This window comes from Dromiciops gliroides, chromosome 1, assembly GCF_019393635.1.
Source record: "Dromiciops gliroides isolate mDroGli1 chromosome 1, mDroGli1.pri, whole genome shotgun sequence".
Classification (NCBI taxonomy): domain Eukaryota; kingdom Metazoa; phylum Chordata; class Mammalia; order Microbiotheria; family Microbiotheriidae; genus Dromiciops; species Dromiciops gliroides.
The window spans coordinates 703378837-703394077 of record NC_057861.1 but is presented as its reverse complement, the minus strand read 5'-3'; the positions used below and the strand labels follow the sequence as shown (position 1 = coordinate 703394077).

Genomic DNA, 15241 nt, shown 5'->3' with positions numbered 1-15241 from the left:
AACTCTTGGACTACTCAGCCTCATTTAATTGCATTGCACAAATAAAGCCATCTCCTGCCTCTTCCAGTGACTGCTTAGGCAGTATTTCCCTTGATCTAGAGAGATAAAGGGTGGCTGACATCAGGGACTTCCTATCTAGTTCCAACACCCAATGCCTTTCTGGGTTTCTCCATAATAGGAACTAGTTCCCAGCAAGTAAATTTAAGGGGCTTAGCCAAAGGCACTAGATATAAATGCCAAATAATGACAGAGGTGTCAGACTCTGAGTTGGAGAATGCTGCCAAATCAGACTAAAGTACAATTCGGAAGTGTTTAACAAAATAAATAAAAATACGATAGTACAAAGATAATGTTAATTTGTGGTTTTCTACCATCAGTAAGCCTTGGGTAGGTATCTGTCTGACATCACTGCCTTAGGGGACTCTAAATTTTCCTTACAGAATTAGCAAAATCTATTCATACCTAGTGGGAGCCTAACAGACCATTTGATTGGTCTTCAGGGGCCTTTTTGGACCTCTGGACACCCAAGCTTTCCAGGGGCTGCTTGGGCCAGAGCTTGACTTAAGCAGTCCCTGCTTGTTCCCAGCTGCCACAACCTTTGTAGGATGACACTACATGTAAAGCCTAGCATTCCTCAGAACCCTGTCCTACTTAGCAGTGCACGCCTGTCGAATGACCTGAGTTACACCTACTTGGCACCACGGCTCTCCCAGTATCCAGAAGGGCAGAGTCCCATGGAAATCTACATTCCTTTCTGCCTGGGCCACGTCTTCCGTGAGCATCACCGAGAAGGGTTATAGAGACGCATAGACTGGGAGATCACCATTTGGCTCCAACTTCTTTCCAGACTGATTTTACATGATGTACTCCGCCCCATATGCTCTTCATTCCATCCAAACTGACCTAACAAATTCCAAACATCTCCCACCTCGGTGCCTCTGCACAAGGCCCATGCCTGGAATGCTCTCTCCTTATCCCTTGGAAGGAATCCCTGCCTCCCGTAGGATTTGACTCGAATGTTGCCTCTGATGCAGAAGCTTTTCCTGATGCCCCCCCATGTCGGTGCTCCCCTCACTCCCCCTGATGTCGGTGCTCCCCCTTACCCCCAATTACATTGTACATACTTTGCATTACTCAGCTGTCTGCACAGTGTTTCCTCCCAATAATGGGTGATTTGGACAAACCAGAGTATACTAAGGAACTTACAGAAGGGGGAGCCCCCTTGGGGTTCAAGTACTTGGGGAAGGCTTCCTGGAGGTGGCAGCCTTGATCTGGACCTTGAAGGATGGGTAGGGCTTAAGTAGCTATAGGGTGTGTGTGTGTGTGTGTGTGTGTGTGTGTGTGTGTGTGTGTGTGTGTGACAGAGACAGAGATAGAGACAGATAGAAAAAGACAAATAGAGAGAGAGATGGGGAGAGACAGAAACAGACAAAGACTCAACTTTCTCATGTTCTAGGTGTTGGTGGTAACCTGGTGTCCATTCAGGCCAGCCGGATCTCTACCTACCTGTATTCCTGGAGTTCCCCTGGAGTCCTACCTCGCCATATGAGGAGCTTCTGCCCCACTCCGTGCTCAGTTTTCTGCTCTTCAGGTGAGTCTGGCCAGATCATTACTTAGGTAAATTCTTGGCTTTGAAATAATAAGAGTTAGTGGCATGTGACTTTCATGGGAAGGCATTGGTGCACACCTTGGTAAGGTTGGGAGGTCAGCCAACTTTGATCCCTGCGATCGCTCAAGACTTGGTTGTCTCTATGTGACATCCCTCCATTCCCCATTCAATGCCAGAGTCGTCTTCTTCTTTCCTCCCAAACAAAGCTTTCTTGCAGGAAAAGGTATGAGGGAGTGGGGTGGGGCTGGCTTCAGGTGTTGCTAGCAGGTGCTGCTACCTTCCAGGTAGAGTTCGAAGGGAACCAGGCAAGCCCCACCCCTCCAGTCCCCAAAAGGTGCCTTGCTCAGGATCACACAACAGATAGTTATAGGCAGAGCCCTGTCAAGAATTCAGACCTCCTGACACTCTGCCAGAAAGTACATTTTTCTACCTTTGCTTATTGTGGCTGCAAGTTGAGCCCTCCTGTGAATTTATCTCCCCTAATACATTGGTATATTTCCCATGAGAATGCTTCCCTTCCCAACCTTGTGTCATCTAAAGTTAACCATGCTTAGATCTGTCTGTCATACAGCTTGTCACCAGAAAGGCAGCTCCTTAATCCAGCCTCAGGCCAATTCCTCTGTCTTTTATTCCTTACAGAAATCAACTCTGTGTCTGCCCGTGTCCTGTTGTTCCTGGTGATCCCTGGCCATCTGACATTCCTCTACATTATTCACCTGATGGAGGGACAGGAGATCAAGATGGATCTTCTGTTTGTGGTCTTTTATCTGATTGCTTCAGTGACCCAGGTAAGGATTTTGGGGAGAGGTGGCTGGAGAACAGGACTTTGGAAAAAGATCTGAGGAACCAAGTGGCTTGCAAGCCCCATGTGAATCCATGACATGTAGTCTGAAGAAGAAAATTCAAATCTAAGTCTGTGTCTAAAAGAAGAATATTGTCCAGAAAAAAAGAGAAAGACTGACCCCCCCCACACACACACACACACACTGTCCACTGGTCTGGCTAGGCTACATCGGGAATATTGTCCTCAGTTTTTAAAAAACCAGAGCTAGGAGCAGCTAGGTGGTGCAGTGGATGGAGCACCGGCCCTGGAGTCAGGAGTACCTGAGTTCAAATCCAGCCTCAGACACTTAACACTTACTAGCTATGTGACCCTGGGCAAGTCACTTAACCCCAATTGCCTCACTAAAAAAACAAACAAACAAACAAACAAAAAAACAGAGCTATCCCAGAAGGTACATGTGAATCTGGATGAGAATCATTCCATACATGTATGATATTATAAACCTTCCCAGATCCCTAGCCCCTGTGGAAAGAGTTCTCTCCCTCTTCAAACCTTCCAAGATTCCCTTCTCTGGGTTTGCTCCTGTTACTCCCTCTGCTGTATCATGCTTACCTGTCTGCCTTGGTAGAACGTCCACTGTGTGAGGGTACAAAGAGGCAAAGCTAGGCTTGATGTGAGATATCTGTCCCAAAGCAGAATGGGCAGCCTTAGGAGGTCATGGATGCCCCACTGGAGGTTTGCCTTCAAACGGAGATTGGATCAACGATTGTCAAGCATATTATAGGGGTGATTTTTTTCTAATATACATATGTGTGATAATAACACCTAATATGCATTTTCTAATTATAATAATTTACCAATATATTTATTTTTAAATAATAAACATTTTTATTTAAAATTTTGAGTTCCAAATTTTATCCCTCCTTTCCTCCCTCCTCTTTCCCCTCCCTGAGGCAGTAAGCAATCAGATATAGGTTATACATATGCAATTATGAAAACATTACCGTAATATAAATTTATAACTTTTTTTCTAATATATATTTGAATAGTATAGATCAAGGGGTCTTAGCCTGGGATAAGGGGAGTTTTAAAAACATTAATAAGTATTTCAATTTAACTGACTTCCTTTGTAATCCTATGTATATTTTGCTTCATGCATTTAAAAATCATGATTCTGAGAAAGGATCCATAGCTTTCATCAGGCTGCCAACGGTGCCCAAAAGCCCCAGAAGGTTAGGAGCATGGGCCTATTGGCCACTGAGGTCCATTTGGACTCTGGAATTCTCTGATTCAACGATTATTGTTCAGCCGGATGGAGATGGGCATGAGGAGAGTGCCTGAGTTTCAAGGAGATCAGGATAAAGGGTTCCTAGAGAATCAGCTCTGCCTTGTCCTTTGGGATGGGCCAAGCAGTTGGTGGCCACCATGCTGGGTGACATATAGTAAATACTTAATAAGTACTTATTGGTTAATAGGTGGTTAAAATCCTCCCCTTCTCCTCTAACCTAGCACATGCTTTTGAGTGTTCCACCCAGCCAACCTGTCCCAAGGCTAAGGCTGTTTAGAATGAACTATTATGCAGAAAAGATTCTCATCTTCCACACCTGGGCCACCTGTGACTTCATCACTATAATGGGTGCCTGGTATGGAAATGCCCTCTTACAGTGCAGTCTGGAATTTAGTCTTAGGGAGTTGCCAGGAGAAGTTCAATGACTTACCTATAGTCAAAGAGTCAGGATGTGTCAAAGGTAGGATTTGAACCCAGGTCCAAGTCCAAGACTGCCCTTCTATCCACAAAGCTACATTGCCTTTCATGCTATATTGTTGTTCAGTCATTTTTCAATTGTGTCCAACTCTTCATGACCTTAGCAAAGGTGCTAGAGTAGTTTTGCCATTTCCTTCTCCAGCTCATTTTACAGATGAGGAAACTGAGGCAAACAGGGTTAAATGACTTGCCCAGGGTCACACAGCTAGGAAGGATCTGAGGCCAGATTTGAATTCAGGGCTTCCCCACTCAAGGCTGAGTGCTCTATCCACTTCACCACATAGCTGCCCCCTCATGCCATATACCTACGTAGAATATAATTGCTAATACTCCTCCCCACCCCCGATCTAAACACACACTTCTCTCCCTCTCCCTGTCATTCTTTCTCCCCCTCTCTCTCCTTCCCCTTCTTCTTCCCCTCCCTCTCCCTGACCTCTTTCCTCACCTCCCTCTCCTCTTCCTCCCCTTCTTCCTTCCCTTCTCCTTCTCTCCACCCCTCCCTCTCCTTGTCTTTCTCTATCCCTCTATTTCCCTCTCCCTCCCCTCCTCCCTCTCTCTCTCCCATCCCCTCTCCTTTACCCTCACCATTCCCCATCCTTCAAGGCGGAGCTCAAATGCTACTTGTTCATAAGGCCTTCCCAGCTCCCCTCACTCAGCCACAAATGATCACTGTCTCCTTTCTACCCCACAATACCCTGATCTCCCAAGCTCTTTGTAGACTAGTGATTGGTGGGCTTGTCTTCTCTGCCCTGATGGACAGTAAGCTCCTTAAAGACAGGGACTTGCTTATTCTTTCTGGTCACTCACAGAACCTAATGTAGCACCTTGTACACAACAGATGCTTAATTAATGCTCTTAAAATTGAACTGAATTACTTGTTCCTACAAAGAGTCAGTTCCACTGGGTTAGCAATTACTGTCAAGCAAGTCTTTATGGGATATGTACACTCAGGCAACCAGGTGGCACAGTGGATAAAGCACCTGCCCTGTATTCAGAAGGACCTGAGTTCAAATCCATCCTCAGACATTTGATATGTACTAGCTGTGCGACCCTGGGCAAGTCACTTAACCCTCATTGCCCTGCCCCCCCAAAAGATACATGGATATGTACACTCAGCCATCTATTACTATACGAAAAATCAACATTACCCCTGCCTTCCAGAAGCTTACAATCTAAGACACAAAGCATACAACTATTTTTAAAAATAGTGATTGCTGAATTATGTGATACAGACACTCTGAGGAAGGGAAGAGCAGCCTGAGCTAGGGCAGTCCAGGAAAGTTTCATGGAGAAGTTAGGGCTTCGGCTGGACCCAAAAGATTGGGTAAAATGGGGATTAGGCACAGAATAGATGGGTAGGGCATTCCAAGAGAAATAGCGAATTGGCATGAGCAAAGGCCAGGAGATTGGAGTGAAAATGGTTCAAACAGGGGAGAGCGAGGAGACCAGCCAGCCAAAAACAGGATTCCAGGTCACTGTCCCTCTGGGGTAAAAGAGTCCCAGTTATCATGCATGATTGCATTTTTCATGCAAAGGCCACGGAACCAGAGGAAAATATCACTGCGAACCCTGGCCTGCCTGAATGCCGCTAAACCAGGTTCAAGCTAAGCCAGAATTATGAAGAACAGCTGCTTTTTCCCCCCTCAAGGAACTTTTCCCCATAAAGCTGCTCATAATCATGGAAAATATGGATCAGTTGTGGCTACTACTCCATCTGGCCAGGACCCAGAAACTCCACTCCTGACTCAAGGCGTCCCTGCCTCCCCCACCCCCAGCTACAAATAGCCTTCCTCTGAGAGTCCCAGGAACACCCAGTGAATGTCCCAAAGCAGAGCATCAGCAGCCCTTCTCCCAGGTGGGGAAGAATCAAATCTCACCCCATCATGCAACAAAACCATAGCAGAGGGGAGAATTTAATGGCTAAAGTTACTAGGGATGTTACCCTAGCTAACAGGGGGTTGTTGTTATTCGCGATGGTGGTCTTCAGATATCTGAAGAGGCAGGGTCTGTATGTGAAAGAAGTGTATTTTCTCCGTGTGATTTCAGAGAGCAAAAGGAGCGCCACTGAGAATCCTCCACTTGCAACTGCAGACTCTGTGTTCCAGTTCTACCTGTCACTACCTGTGTGGCCTAGGGAAAGTCACTTCACCTAACCCCACCCTCGTTTCCTTGTCTGTAAATGAATCTGTTAGACTAGAGCCCTTCCACCTCTAAATCTGTGTTCCCAAGTTCTAGGGAGGCAGAGTGGATGGAGTATAAAGAAGTTCTGACGGTCCCAGTGGAGCTGTCCAGCCATTGAACAGCCTGCCTTGGAGAGTAGGGACCTCCCTGTCGTGGGAAGTGTTCAGACACTTACCGGCTGATCGTCGCTGATACAGGGAATTCCTACACTGAGAGGACACGTGGTTTAGGTCCCTTGCAGTTCAGACATTCTGATATTAATGCTCTGAGAGCCAAATGGAAGAAAAAAGAAAGCTTTGGGGGCAGCTAGGTGACGCAGTGGATGAAGCACCGGCCCTGGATTCAGGAGGACCTGAGTTCAAATTCGGCCTCAGACACTTCACACTTACTAACTGTATGACCCTGGGCAAGTCATTTAACCCTCATTGCTCCAGAGAGAGGGAAAGAGAGAGAGAGAGAGAGAGAGAAAGAGAGAGAGAGAGAGAGAGAGAGAGAGAGAGAGAGAGAGAGAGAGAGAGAAAAGAAGAAGAAGGAGGAGGAGGGGGAGGGGGAGGGGAGGACGAGGGGAGGGGAGGGGAGGAGAGGAGAGGAGAGGAGAGGAAAATAGGTAAAGCAAGTGAAGTGGAAAGACCACTGCACTCAGCCAAGTGTCAGATTCAGATCGGCTACTTTCTACCTGTGTAATATTGAGCAAGCCACTTCCACCTTCTGAACCCCAATTCACTCCTTTGAAAAATGGGTGCTAGGGATCCTTCCATCCTTACTTAAAGTGCTGGTCTGTTCAAATGCAACTGATCAATGCATAAGTTCTTCCCCAAAAGGACCCTTCTCTCAGGCTAGGCTTCTCACAGGTCTCTAAGTTGTCTCCCCCTCCCTGGCCCTTGCTCATTCAAGGGATCAAGTCCCATGTTTCCTGAAGATCTTCCCTGATGACCCCAAGATGTGGCGATCTCTTGCTTCTCTGACTTTTCTATAGCATTTAGAATCAACACCACCATCTCTAACCCTTGTCCATCAATGAATTTTTTAAAATGTGCATGTTGAACACTTACTATGTGCCTGGTCCCATGATGCCTAAGATAGGAGGATGATGCTACAGGGAAAGGAGAATTAATATGAGCCCTCAGTTAAATCACATTCATTCAACAGATGCTGAGGGTCTACTGTATAGGCGCTGAAACTGGTAGAGAAACCTTGATCTCTACCCACCTTAGCTACTTATGGCTGGCTATGCTGTCCATGACCTCACAATGCAAGGAACCCCTAGCCTCTCCTGTACTAGCCTTAGCTGTTGTTGTTTGGCTTTATTGGTCTCCTGGGCTTCAAGACCACGTTCTTCTTTATCTCTCATCCCCTGTACCCCCACCCCACCCCCCAGCTCAGGCAATGACTCCTCTGTCATTGTTCCCTTTTCTAGGTGCTGATTCTACTATATCTGGCAGAGATAATGGTGAGGCTGGTGTGGCACCGCTCCCAGGATCCTGACAGCTACTGCATCCCCTACCTCACAGGGATGGGGGATCTGCTGGGGACCAGCTTCCTGTCCCTCTGTTTTCTCCTTGACGCCTTCCTCTCTAAAAAGATGCATCCGAAAAATCCTAGCATGGTGGAACCTGGGGCTCCCTAGGGCTGAGGCAAAAAAGGCCAAGATGCCTTCCTCTCTGGTATTTGCAGCCTTCAGCATCCTAAAAGCAAGTGCCCCAACAGTCAAACCAAAAGGATCTGGGAGCCTCTTCTCATAACCCTTTCTGCCAAGATTATCTCATGTGGCCTCGAGCATTCTTACCTGGAAGCAGCCCAAAGCATGACTTGTATATACACAGTGTGGCATAGGCTTCCCAGTGAAAATGGTGTCTTGGAAGCATCCAGCATGCCTTTAGGAGGCTGCACAAATCAGAGGGATGCTGCTGTGGCCAGAGGTATCATATAGGCTCCTCTCAATGACAGTGCCCAACTTGGAGATCTTCAGAGGTGCTCTTTGGATCTACCCTTTACCCCTCTGCAGCTGTCCTGACCCCAAGGCAAAGCACTTCCCAAGGGGAGCACAGCTCTGCCTCTGGGCCCAACCAAGGGCACAATATCTCTCCTTGTTCCAACTTATTTCATCTCAACTTCTCTCCCCACCCCCAAAAAAACAACCTATTAGGAAACACAGTGTTTGGAGAAATGCAGAAGTAAATTATGTAGAATTTATTTGTCTTTTGTCTTTTATGTCCTGACAAGGGTTGGTATAGAGATAGAGCTCCGGTTCTAAAAACAAGCAGCAGGGGGCACCTAGGTGGCGCAGTAGATAAAGCACCAGCCCTGGATTCAGGAGGACCCAAGTTCAAATTCAGCCTCAGACACTTGACACTTACTAGCTGTGTGACCCTGGGCTTAACCCTCATTGTCCCGAAAAATAAATCAATCAATAAACAAACAAACAAACAAATAAATAAATAAAACAAGCAGCAGAAGCTGTTTGAACTGTTTTTAAAAAATTATTTCCATATTCACGATTACATTTGATCTCCCCAACAGCCTTCATAAGCAAGGGAAACAGTATTATTCCTATTTTACAGAAAAGGAAATGGGCCTAGAGGTGAAAAAGTCGAATGCCTTGGGATGCCCCATGGCATGAGGCAATAGGATGAGTCCGGGCATTTCTTAACCTTTTCTGTGTCATGGACCCTCAGGCAGTCTAGGGAAGTCTATGAGCCACTTCTTAGAATCATGGTCTGAAAGTAACGAAACATAAAAGATTGCAAAGGAAACCAATCAAATTTTGAAATACAGTGCTCACAATATTTAAGAAGCAAGTTCATGGTTACTCCCAAGTTAAGAATGCCTGATCCCAATTCCAAACATGGGTATTTGGTAAATACTCATGTAGAGTCCATCAATCATCAGTTAAGTGCTTCCTATAGCCCTGCCACTGTGCTTAGTGTTAGGAATACAAAGAAAGGCAAAAAACATTGTCCTTTCCTGTCGGGAGCTCACATATAGATAACTATGTACACAGCAAAAATGGGGAGGGGGAGCTCAAGGGGGAAAACTGGGGGAGGCGAACTCCTGAAAAGACCTCTTGCAGAAGACTGAGCTGAGACTAGAAGGAAGCCAGGAGTCAGATAGGAAAATACAGAGCATTTTCGGCATGGAGGACAGCCAGTGCAAGTATAAAGAGTCAGACGATGGAGTGGGACGGTAGCAATGGCAAGACAGCCAGTGTAGCGGGATGCTAAGTTCATGGGAGGGAGTCAGATGTAAGAAGACTGGAAAGGTAGGAAAAAGAGTAGGTTATAGAGCTGAGTAGAGGCTGGATTGAATTGGGGAGAGACTGGTAGCTGTTGTAGTCTAGGCAGGAGGTGATAAGGACTTGTACAAAGGTGGCATCCACGCAATTGGATAGGAAATGTATACAAGAAGTGTGATGGCAAAAAAAAGAAAGAAATGATAGGATTTAGCAAATGATTTGGATATGTGGGGTGACTACATTTGAGGAGTTGAGGATGATACCAGGAAGGATAGTGGTGCCTTACACAATAGAAAAGACAGGGAAATGAGAAGGGTTTGGAGAAAAAGATGAGTTCTGTAGCAGAGAAACTGATGAATAGGGCTAGTCTTATATATATAGGCAGAAACCAGATAGAGCCAAGATAGTGGAGAAAAGACAGTGACTCACCTGAGCTCTCCTAAATTTCCCTCAGAATGAATTCTGGAGTGGCAGAACCCACAAAAGGATTGGGTAGAACAATTTTTATCCCAAGACAACTTAGAGATCATCAGGAAAGATCTGTTGCACCACGGTGAAAGTGGAGTGCAGTCCAGCAGTCCAGCAGTCCAACACAGGCAATGCCTGGATGCCTTAGCAAGCCAGCAGTGGGTTTTGGGAGCAACTGAATGGGCAGTAGTAGGTTCAGCTTCTGGAGCAAGAGATCCCATGGATGGTAAGGGCATTGGGACAGCTGGTCAAAAGGAGAATACAGGGGTCCCTTTGCTGACACTGGGTGTAGGATTCTGTTACATTGCCCATACAGGGGATCTGGTTCACAGTTTTGGGTCACAGTCCAAGGGTGAGGAGAAGCACTAGCACACCAGAGTTTGCAACTGCAGGGGAGTGGGAATCTGGTCACAGTTCCAGAGCAGGAAAGAGGGCTTGTGATTGCTCACAAACCAGAGCACAGGCCAGGAGAGTAGAAAATATACCTCTCCTTAGATCATGCCACCTTCGAAGAACTGAAAACATGAACCCACAGAACCAGCTCTGAAAACAGCTGCAAAAAAACCCTGAATTGTCGTTCAGAGAACAAATATTCCTTCATGTAGGAAAATGGATATTCAATGAAATCAAGGACTTTCAAGCATTCCTAATGAAAAGACCAGAGCTGAATAGAAATTTTGACTTTCAAATGCATGACTCAAAAGAAGTATAAAAAGAAAAACAGGAAAGAGAAATCATAAGCAATTCAATAAGGTAAATCTGTTTACACTTCTGCATGGGAAGATGATGCTTGTAATTCCTAAGAACTTTCTCATTATTGGGACATTCAGAAGGAGTATACACAGATAGGGCATGGCTGTGAGTTGAATGTGATGGGATTTTCTTAAAAAAAATTGAGGGGTGAGAAAGAGGGATGCACTGAGGGAAGGTGAAAGGAAGAGGTAGAATGAAAGTAAATTCTCACATAAAAGAGGAAGGCCAGATGGGGGAGGTAGTAGTCAGAAGCAAAACACTTTTAAGGATAGACAGGGTGAAAGGAGAGAGTAGAATACATGAAAATAGGATGGAGAGAAATAGACAGTAATCATATCTGTGAAAAAATGTTACAGCAAATTTCTCTGATAAAGACCTCATTTCTCAAATATATAGGGAACTAAGTCAAATCTATAAAAAAATAAGAGATTCCTCAATTGATAAATGGTCAAAAGATATGAACAGGTAGTTTTCAGAAGAAGTAATCATATGAGAAATGCTCTAAATCACAATTGCTTAAAGAAATACAAATTATAACAACTCTGAAGTACCACCCCACACCTATCAGAATGGTGAATATGACAGAAAAGGTAAATGACAAATGTTGGCGAGGATATAGGAAAATTGAGACACTAATGCAGTATTGGTGGAGTTGTGAACTGATTCAGCCATTCTGGAGAACAATTTGGAACTATGTCCAAAAGGCTATAAAATTATTCATACCTTTTGACCCAGCAATACCATTACTAGGTCTGCATCCCACAGATATCAAAGAACAAGGAAAAGTATCTATATGTTCAAAAAATATTTACAACAGCTCCTTTTGTGGTGGCAAAGCATTGGAAATTGAGGGGATGACTATCAATTGGGGAATGGCTAAACAAATTGTGGTACATTATTGTGATGGAATACTGCTGTGCCATAAGAAAAGATAAGCAGGATCCTCTCCAGAAAAGCCTGAAAAGCCTTACATGAACTGATACAAAATGAAATAAGCAGAAGTGGGAGAATATTGTACATAGTAACAACAATATTGTATGATGATCAACTGTGAAAGACTTAGCTGGTCTCAGAAATACAATGATCCAGGACAATTTCAAAGGACTTATGATGAAAAATGCTATCCATCTCCAGAGGAAAAAAATGATGGTGTCTGAGTGCAAATCAAAGCATATTTTTTAAAAACCTATTTTTCTTGGGGCATTTTTTTCGGTCTGTGTTTTCTTTCACAACATGATTAATATGGAAATATGTTTTGTATGATTGCACACGCATAACCTATATAGAATTGCTTGTCTTCTTAATGGGGGGAGGGGAGGGAAGAAAGGAGAGATTTTTAAACTCAAAATTTTTTTAAGTGTCAAAAATATACATGCTATGGGAAAAATAAAATATTAAATAAACATATTTTTAACATAAAAAAAGAAATAGGCAGCCATCTCCATGGTAAAAGAGACACTGGGGAGGCCCTCCTGGCTCTAAATTCCCTCTCCCTTTGATTCCTGAAATCCTTTGCCTATGAACAGAAACTTTTCTCCCTTTGGGAGAGAAGAGGCTGAGTCTCTTGGGAGACCAAATCACACGGAGGGGTATATGAGGGCAAGCAGAGATTTGTCTAGCAACAGGTTTGGATTGGGGAGTTTCGATGTGGGATAGGTCAGGAAGAAAACAGACTGAGAAGGGGAAACTGGAGGGACCAGTGAGCTGTACAGCTTACAATGGCCTAGCATGTAGCACAGGGTCTGGCTAATAAGCACTTAATAAATGATTGATCTAGCTATGTGCAGACAGGGGATTCTGGAGGATTACTAAGGCAAGCTGTACCAATTTCATGATTTTGCTGTAGCTCATCAGCTGGGAGATGGCCTAACTGGCTCTTTGCCCAAGCTGTCCTCTGAGCTTAGGGCCACTTAACCTGCTCCTGGGGGGCGGGGTTGGCATGGGGTGGGGGTGGGGGGCATTAGGAGACATAGGCCAGGAATTCAAGGTCCTTGATCCTACTCTTGGGCTCTTGTCTCATTCCCTGTGATCAAGCCCTTCCCTGCCTTGGACCCTAGTTCCAATAACTGTGGTCCTGTTCTGCCTGTACCTTCCACATGTGCCTCAAAGCCTAGATTCCCGGCTTCATGCCTAGCCATGTCTCGTGACTTGTCATCCCACAAATTGTCAGGGACTGGAATTCTGCCCAGTCCCCATGAGTTGATTGGACTCTACTACCTGTTCTTATATGCTGACTTCCTGCCTACCCCAAACCTTTAACTTTTGTTAGTTCACATTTCTAATATACTTTAAAATTGACAATGTGCTTTCCTCAGAAATAAATATACCTGTGAGGTAAGTGATGCGAGTGTACCCACACAGATGAGGACACAGCCTCAAGAACGTCAAATGGCATAGCCAAGGGTCATAGCTAATGAAACTTAGAGTCAGGATTCAAACGGGAAATTTTCCTTATTGAATCAAGTGCCCTTTCCCCTGTTTCCTTTCTCTCTCTCTCCTCAGACATTTCCCCAAGATCCTCATGCTGACTTTCAGCCCGCTTGGACCTCTCACCCCCATTCTATTTGAGTATCCTACCCCCCATGGATCCCTAAGTACCAGCTAGCCTTACTGCTCTTTGAAACCCCCATTTCTGGACGTTATTGCCACGGTAAGGCCAGGGCATAGGAAAACTGAAAAGAGAGATAAAGAGACAGAGAGACAGAGATTAAAGACGGAAAAGGCCCACATAGTGGAAAATTGACAAACAGGACTCTCGGCATACTTTTCAAGTGTTTTCCCCATGCCATGAGTTAGTTACAACTCTCCCACCTGTAGCCAGGATACTATCAGGCACTCATATAGCGGATCACTTTAGTAAGGCTTGGGGCAAACAGGGAACTAGACCAGCTTGGAGATTTATGGTCCTGGGGAGAGGGAGCTACGTGCATCTCTTTTCTACAAAACCATCACTTTAGGGTAAAGACAAAGGATGGGACAGACAGGAGCAGTGTGCTGCCTCATCTCCTTCTTCCCATCCTTTTCTGTCTTCCTCTTCTCTCTCTCTCACCAAACCATAGGATTCCACCATGATTCTTACTCCTCTCTTCATGGGTTTTTGTTGTCCTAAAATAAGATAAAGCTTTGGGTTTGCCAAACCTCAGAGGCTATTCATTTCCTCTGAGGCATTATACCTGCCGGTTAAATATAGTGCCACTAGATGGATGCTGGTGCCTAGACAATGTATGACTTCATGATCCAAAGAGACTGTTGGGTTCCCCAGTAGCCTCCCTTGTATTCTCCTGAAATAGAAGCTAGGAGGCATAGGTGCCTATAATTCAGATAAGTTGTACTAGACAAAGATCCAATCTTTCAGCTTTTCATCACTGCTTGCTCCATGCTGGTGTACACTTCATAGCAAAGAGACTGTGAGCCTTGCATGTCTTTGTAGAAGCACCATTTTACCCACCCAGAGGAAGAGGATCCACAGTAAATCCCACAGTGCTGAGGGCTCCCAAGCTTCCATACTCACCTGTACCTTCCCTCTACTCTCATTGTGCTGAGGGCTTTGGATTACACCATAATAACTCACACTCACATTTCTCCAGTCACTCCTACAGATCCTCATGAGGGGCCCAGTCACTGGAGCCATGACTTCTTCTTCCTCATTGCCCTGCTCACAACATACAGTGGAGCCTCTACTCCCTCAAAACCACATACATCATCCCCATATTTATTTCCAATGTCTCTAAATACCTCCTGGAAAAGTACACGTTACTTATTCTTTCCAAAGGGACAACACCTACATCTGCTTCTTTCCCTTTCTGTCCCACAGCATCTAAAGTTTCTCTGATCTACCATAGTTGTGGAAGGCAGATAAGAAGCTTAGTGTATCTAATGCATTGTTGGTGGAGCTGTGAGCTGATCCAACCATTCTGGAGAGCAATTTGGAATTATTCCCAAAGGGCAATAAAGCTGTGCATACCCTTTGACCCAGCAATTCCACTTTTAGGTCTTTTGCCCAAAGAAATCATGGAAGGGGGAAAGGGACCCACATGTACAAAAATATTTATAGCTGCTCTTTACGTGGTAGCAAGGAATTGGAAGTTGAGGGGGTGCCCATCAATTGGGGAATGGCTGGACAAGTTGTGGTATATGAATACAATGGAATACTATTGTGCTGTAAGAAATGATGAGCAGGAAGAGTTCAGAGAAACCTGGAGGGTCTTACGTGAGCTGATGATGAGTGAGATGAGCAGAACCAGAAGAACATTGTACACAGTATCATCAACATTGAGTGTTGACCTACTGTGATGGACTATATTCTTCTCACCAATGCAATGGTACAGAAGAGTTCCAGGGAACTCATGATAGAAGAGGATCTCCAAATCCAAGAAAAAAAAAAGAAAAAAAGAACTGTGGAGTATAGATGCTGATTGAACCATATTATTTCTTTTGTTTTGGGTGCTG

The 15241-nt window shown here is 44.9% G+C and overlaps 1 protein-coding gene across 2 annotated transcripts in view; it reads left to right on the top strand.

Moving 5' to 3' along the window:
- The window catches only part of SLC41A3 (solute carrier family 41 member 3), a 63627-nt gene extending 55095 nt beyond the window's left edge, over positions 1 to 8532 (top strand). For both annotated transcript variants that reach the window (XM_043977652.1, XM_043977651.1), the window contains 3 exons: positions 1457 to 1591; positions 2249 to 2397; positions 7757 to 8532. In XM_043977652.1, the coding sequence (XP_043833587.1) occupies positions 1457 to 1591; positions 2249 to 2397; positions 7757 to 7966 (494 nt within the window). In that variant the 3' untranslated portion in view covers positions 7967 to 8532. The remainder of the gene's footprint in view (positions 1 to 1456; positions 1592 to 2248; positions 2398 to 7756) is intronic.
- The last annotated feature ends 6709 nt before the right edge of the window (positions 8533 to 15241 follow it).